The sequence below is a fragment of the Papaver somniferum genome, chromosome 2 (assembly GCF_003573695.1).
Source record: "Papaver somniferum cultivar HN1 chromosome 2, ASM357369v1, whole genome shotgun sequence".
NCBI classification, from domain to species: Eukaryota; Viridiplantae; Streptophyta; class Magnoliopsida; order Ranunculales; family Papaveraceae; genus Papaver; species Papaver somniferum.
This window is the reverse complement of record NC_039359.1, coordinates 95,958,211-95,965,102: the sequence shown is the minus strand read 5'-3', so window position 1 is coordinate 95,965,102 and position 6,892 is coordinate 95,958,211. Positions and strand designations below refer to the sequence as shown.

General features: G+C 38.5%; 2 protein-coding genes across 3 annotated transcripts; one reads left to right on the top strand and one right to left on the bottom strand.

The window, feature by feature from the left end:
• The first annotated feature begins 460 nt into the window (after positions 1–460).
• LOC113351645 lies at positions 461–1,069 on the top strand. The gene has a single exon (XM_026595588.1). The coding sequence runs from the start codon at positions 461–463 to the stop codon at positions 1,067–1,069; it is 609 nt and encodes a 202-aa protein (XP_026451373.1).
• A 456-nt stretch (positions 1,070–1,525) lies between these two features.
• Positions 1,526–6,655, bottom strand: LOC113348476 (heat shock protein 90-6, mitochondrial-like). Of its 2 annotated transcripts, none has more exons than XM_026592258.1 (20): positions 6,476–6,655; positions 6,061–6,261; positions 5,899–5,972; positions 5,508–5,633; positions 5,331–5,424; positions 5,168–5,251; positions 4,886–5,029; positions 4,672–4,785; positions 4,513–4,572; positions 4,353–4,427; positions 4,169–4,273; positions 3,932–4,072; positions 3,677–3,769; positions 3,473–3,550; positions 3,117–3,371; positions 2,929–3,031; positions 2,615–2,789; positions 2,245–2,350; positions 2,062–2,151; positions 1,526–1,974 (listed from the first exon to the last, which is right to left on the bottom strand). In XM_026592258.1, exons 1-20 carry the CDS (start codon positions 6,581–6,583, stop codon positions 1,795–1,797), a joined length of 2,406 nt encoding a protein of 801 aa, XP_026448043.1. In that variant the 5' UTR covers positions 6,584–6,655; the 3' UTR covers positions 1,526–1,794. The 2 variants fall into 2 exon arrangements, with proteins under 2 accessions (XP_026448043.1, XP_026448044.1); XM_026592259.1 differs by having other exon boundaries at positions 4,353–4,424.
• Between the last annotated feature and the right edge of the window lie 237 nt (positions 6,656–6,892).

Genomic DNA, 6,892 nt, shown 5'->3' with positions numbered 1-6,892 from the left:
AACTCCTAGTATCGGGGCTTGGGGGTTTGCTGATATTTCCTTAAAAATGTTCAACAAAGACGATGAATGAACAAGGTTAGTTACATTTATCAAGATTCCAACACAAATCCAGCGGCATGTATTCATGTTGTTTGATCCTCAAAATATTTTGACATTACGGAACAAACCGAGCACCATCTATTCATGTTTTTTTGAGTAGATATTTCCTCAAAAAATTTAACAAAGACAATGAATAAACAAGATTACAAAACAAATCGAGCACCATCTTTACATGTCTTTTTTGATTCATACCATCTTTACATGTCTCACCAAACAACGCTACCAAACCAACATTAAGACATCTTAATAGGCTCTTAAAATCCACCCCAACTTCCCTGCCCAAACAATCAGATCTCCTCATCCTCACAATCCGAACCACCAAAATCTCCCATCATCAACAGAAAACTATCTTCAAACGGAGATGAGTATCTATTCTTACATGCTTCTTTTACTGCTACTCACAGTCACAGTCCCTTCATCAAAAAGCAAACCAGATAGTATCGACCAAGCAGAGCTACAGTCAGCCATCCGCGACATGAGATCAAAATACTACTACGGATTCGTCATGCTTTTAGAAATGTTACTCAACTCCCCAAATTATACTGCTTTACAAGGCCCTGACGTGACGTTCCTCATGCCAGATGATGAAGAACTTTCAGTACTTTCTATATCTCCGGACGGACTAACAGATTTCATGCTCAACCATTCGATCCCAAGATGTATGAACTATGAAGATTTTGCACACATGCCTGCGGGAACCATGATTCCAACAAATTTACCGAGAAACATGCTCAGAATTATTACAGATAGAAGTGCACATGTGTTCGTCAATCAGGCACGAATTGTAGCTCCAGATTTGTGCTCAGCTGGTACGATCAAGTGTCACGGACTGAATAGGATTCTATCCGACATAAGAAGCATTAAGAAGCCAATAAGGAAGCTGCCAGTGCCTCAAGAAAATACTACCAAAACTACAGGACCAGGTAGTCCTCCCAACAGAGTTGATGATGATGATGACGACCAAGATTAAACTCCTACTAGAGCTTGATCTACATGATACTCTTAGATTGGTACCAGGGTTAAGATACCTATTCTGAGTTTCCAAGTTTCAAATTCTCACCGAAATAAATGTAGTTCATATTATCCGTCCAAACAGATAATTTTTCAATTATGAATAGACTTTGTTGCCTTTGGTGTATGCTTAACCAATGCCCATATCCTATGCAGAAAAAGAAACACGCATAGGTGACTTGATCAGGCACAAAAACCGTAACTCCAAACTTCAAGGCCAGTCCTACTTGATAAATATATGCCATGGACTAAATTTTGTTCTCCCAACACAGACCAGAACCGAAAGCATTTTTGTGTGATTTATACGGTGTTTATTAAGATTGGTATACCAGACTAAGTAGCCTAAGTTTAGGTTGAGCAAATGAAGCCAATATGCACAAATATCCAACAGAAGCAATTCTCAACAAAAACAACCTCGCGACAAAATAAAATGAGGATGGATAAGAGTACCGAGAAACAAAGTGGTATTACAGTTCATTCACATTTCCTAATAGATTTCTGGTGCCCAACAGAAAAGAGAATTGCGAGATAGTCCCAAGTCCCACTACACTTTTTTTATTGTGCTCCCACTGAACATTTAGAATGAACTTACTAATTATCTCTACTATTTATATATCTCCAGTATCCTGCTATGCCGCTCTACTTCACAAAATGGGACTTACCAGGAAGTGCATCCAAGTCCCATCATTTCTGACCCGTGCCAGCTTCAACTGGTACCACCTCTGCTTCAATAGCAGCCTCCGAACCATTGATCATCTTACTCTGCTCCATTACCTCTGCTTCCATAGCTGGGGACCATTTTCCTGAGAGAGCCATACCCATCATCTCGTATATCTTCCCGCCAAGCTCCGCAGGATTTTCAGGCTGCATTATAAAGAGATGATGACATGAGATGAATGCACGACAAGACCAGGTACGCTAATAGCTAGAAGAAGAAAAAACAGCACTCACAGTGAAGCCGCTAGAGATTAAAGCTGTATTATACAAAAGATCAATTGCCCGCAGTGCCTCTTGATCATCAGGGCTACTCTTGCATGCAACCTGTGCCACCATATTCCAAACCACTTAATAAAGTTATCCTAGTCCAACATAGATAGGAAATGAGAAGAGGACATTTTAGCCCCTATTTCTTACACTCAAGTTTTTGATGATTGCATGCTCTGCATTAATCTCCAATACTCTCCTCCCTCTCATATAGTCCAAGGAAGATGTGTCTCCAAGTGACTGAGCCTTCATCAGCCTGAACAAATTCCAAATACACAAATCAGTAACATAAATCCATCTGCACCCTGCTTGAATATATTAAACGAGGCAAGACATATATATTAAGACCTAATTCTGCAGTCTGCACTGCAGCCAAAAACAATACGGCGTTCCAAAACAAAATTAGCTATTCTACTGCCTCCTTGGTTCAGTTACATACTACAAGTGCAAACATGAGAGCAGACATTCTATTAATATAGCGAGTATTGTTAATCTCACAACACGGCAGGGAAGAACTAACCTCTCCATATTAGCTGACCAGCCAAACTTTCCAGACACAAGAACACAAGGTGAGCTGCTCAGACGATTGGAGATTTGAACACTCGCAACTTTATCACCCAGACGCTTCTTCATCCAATCACAAGTTACACCAAACTCCTGCTTGATCTGTTTCTCCTTCTCCTCATCCTTATCACCTGCCAAAAACAGAATTAGGAGTTCATCAATCATAACAACCATTACATTCTGACACGCAAAGAAAGGACTGTGAAAAGAATTTCCACAGACCCCTAACTTAGATCAATAATATTGAAGCAAACGTTATTGTAAACATACCCATATCCAAATCTTCCTTGCTAATGTCCACAAAGTTTTTCTCCTTGTAGGACTTTAGGTTTTGGATAGCGACCTCATCGATGGGATCAACTAGAAATAGCACCTGCAACAAACACAACAAGGAAGCCCATGATGAACAGTGGAGGAAAACAGCAAACTTTCTCATTGAGCTATAAAAGTAATCATACTTCATATTCCTTCTCCTTGAGCTTCTCTAAAAATGGTGCATTCTGAGCACTAGTCAAACTATCTGATGCAATATAGTAGATATCCTTCTGCTCGGGCATCATATTCTCAACATATTCATCCAAGCTGATCATCACTTCATCAGCCTGAGAGGAGAAAAATCGAAGAAGGGGAGCAAGACGCTTTTGGTTTTCACGATCCTCGATACAACCCAATTTTATATTCTTTCCAAAGTTATCCCAGAACTTTTCATAATCCTGCAGCATGATAAAGATAAAAAGTCAAACACATGCAGTCAGGTCTAAGCGAGTTAAATGTACACACGTCTGTGTGTGTATGTGATAGATCAATGCAGTACCTCGGGGTTCTCACTCATAGCGATACCCAAGATCATATCAAAGGCCTTGCGCACCAACCGTTTCCTCATAATACGCACCTAACAAGATGTGAATGATAAAAATCAATATGGCTGCATAATGACTTGGATATTTCAGAAGAAACACCAGAGAAAAAATGAAGAGAATAGACAAAGTTGATACAAGAAAAATTAAAATGTACTTACAATACGGCTCTCTTGAAGAATCTCACGTGAGACATTTAGTGGAAGATCGTTTGAATCTACAACACCTTTCACGAAGCTAAGATATCTAGGGAACTAGTTAACAGAGCAGAAGCAAACCAAGCAGTCAAAATATTAGTACTTGTGACTGTGAACGGCATGTTACTTTCAAAAATATAGGCGGAAAAAAATACAAAAGTAGGGAGAAGATGAAGAAAATGTATGACAAGCAAAAAAATATGATCCGGACTTTCTTACCAGCTCTCCGTCAAAGTCGTCCGAAATGAACACTCGCTTAACATAAAGCCTAATGTTCTTCGTCTTTGGGTTTGTTATGTCATCTTTTCCCGTTGGACTAATGGCTGGCACATAAAGTACAGACCTGAATTCAACCTCACCCTGCCAAAGAATACTTCATAAGCTTTATGGCCTTGAAATCATATTTCACCAGGGATATCCTAGAAAATTGCAGTAGTGATGCACGAGAAATATTACCTCTGTTGTAAAATGAGAAGATGCCAATGGCTCCAAGTACTCATTGAAAGTTTGCTTGTAGAAATCATTATACTCTTCCGTAGTCACTTCCTTAGGATTGCGAAGCTACACATAATACACAAATAGGTAAATGAATTCCTGAAATTAATGAATGTCCCAACTACTTTTTAATACAGCGGCATACCCATAAAGGTTTAGTTTCATTTGTAAGCTCCCAGTCCCAGTATCTTTCAACCACAGTTTTGGTCTTCTTCTTCTTCTGGTCATAACAGAAACATATAAAAAGTTAAAAGACATCCTAGGAAAGAAAATATGTTAGAGTGGAATAGGACCTAAGAGGCCACCTCAATTTGGTTATCATCTCCTTCCTTTTTTACTTCAGCTGGATCCTCATCAACCTCAACCTGGGATCAAAAAAGGCAGAATTAGGATAAAGAAACCCCAATTTTTCATGATAAAACAACATAAATAAATGCGAACAGAATACATGCAGGAAATCAAACCTCTTTGGTATATCCCTTTTCTTGCCAGGTATATATAGGGAACGATACAAACTGAGAGTAGTTCTTCACAAGTTTCTGGACCCTTTCCGGATGCGCAAAACCTTTGTCATCACGCTGATCACAGGAAACAGTAAAAGAAACAAACAATAAATATCACTATAGCAATCTTCCAGGAGTGGAAGAAGTTATGGAAAACAAAGCTTTCATAACAAACCTTGAGATATAATGTTAAACGAGTTCCTCTTGGAATAAGCTTCTCCGGGTCTGTCTCCTCCCGGATTGTATACGAGCTCGCATTAGCCTCTCCCTCCCATACATATTGCTTTTCAGATTTTGGGCTCTTAGTTGAGACAACAACCTATGTAAAGGAGTCAGATCAGTAAGTTATTTGAATATAGGAATGGACGGGGGGTTGAACATATGATTAACAAGAAAAATGTAAAAATATATAAGGACTATAAGGTAAACCAGACTTAAGAAATGCCAGAGTCCATACCCTATCAGCCACAAGAAAAGCTGAATAAAATCCAACACCAAATTGACCTATTAAATTGTTGTCAGATCCAGAATCCTTGCTATCCTGAAGATGAACAGAACTAGCATAAGCAAATGAAATAAGGATAAGCCTTAAAAGGGCTGTCACTGCAAGGAAGCAGTACCTTTAAAGCCTTTAAAAACTTAGCAGTTCCACTCTGAGCAATAGTTCCAAGACAATCAACAATTTCTTCCCGAGTCATACCAATTCCAGAGTCACTGCATTTGTTACAACCACCAACTAATTATAGAAGGGCCCAACTAAGAGAAATATATTAATAGTTTGCATTCAAAGAGCTTACGTGATAGTAATGATCCCATTATCCTTGTCTGTCTGAACTCGGATATCCAGCTCACTTGATTCTTTCATAAGCCCAGGATCTGTAACACTCAAAAACCGCAGCTTGTCCAGCGCATCACTAGCATTGCTGTAAGTATTTATTTGACAATTACTAGTTAGCAAATTGCCTAACTCAAAAAAAACAAATCAAACTTTTTAATTGAAGTAATCCAGGCTCCTAATAGCTGTAACGTAACTATCACCAATCATCAAAAATATATCCTTGCTAGGGAATTGAAATGACAAAAGGCACAAAATTTAAGAACCTTTTAGGAACAAGGAACAAAATTTAACTTCATCTGAGGTTATGCACATTAAATTCATATTCACAGAACAAATTGTTGGATGATTACCTGATGAGCTCTCGGAGAAACACTTCTTTGTTACTATACAAGCTGTGAACAATGAGATCCATCAAACGACTAACCTGTCAACACAAAACATACCAAATTCCATAAGCCCCTGAACCAGAACAAGATTTATTAGAAGAAAAAAAAACAGTTCAAGTGTCTTACTTCTGCTTGGTACTCAAACTTTTCAGCAGGTGGTGAATCTGTAGCATCTGATGCTGCCGCCGAGGTTGATTCATAACGGTTACTCAAATAAAAACCATTTCTTAAATTAAACTTCGGTGTTGAGTGAGAAGAATTGCTTCTCCCTGTGGTTATTGATGAATACCATCTGCTTGTTGATTTGTTCGAATCACTGACTCCAGTCTGAACCAACGAAGCAAAATATCAAAATCAAACTAGAGAGTTCATAAAAACATCTATTATTACTCAAATCCAATTCCAATTTAAAAGAACACACAAAAAAAAAATCTGGGTAATTACATATTGAGAAAAATAAACAAAAGGGATCAACAGAAAAGTTCTACTTGGAGAATTTTCAATGATGAATCAGTAAAGATAGCAGTGTTTAGGGTTTTACCGAATCATATTGAGAAGTGGATGCTGAAATTGAGGAAGCAACACCGCGATACCGTGAGCCACCATTACGAAGAATAGAGGAAGAAGAAAGTCTCGATAGCTTATGCATTTTTTTAAGATGATAAAAATTAAGTTCTGGGATGCAAAGGTACAGAGAAAGACCGCTTGTTTTTGTGATTATTATTTTGTTAGGGTTTTTATGAGGGTTTAAGAATATACTTATCGAAACTTCTGGACTTGGGGTTAGGGGTGGGACTTGGGTTGGGTTAACCCACCCAATTCATGCCCACCCGAACATTGGGTGGACATGGGCAACATATTTCGAAATTGGGGAACTTAGGCGCAGGCCCAAAAAAAAAAAATCTTACCGCTAGGCCCACAATTAATTTCTGATACAGTCGCACCCATAATTATTTAA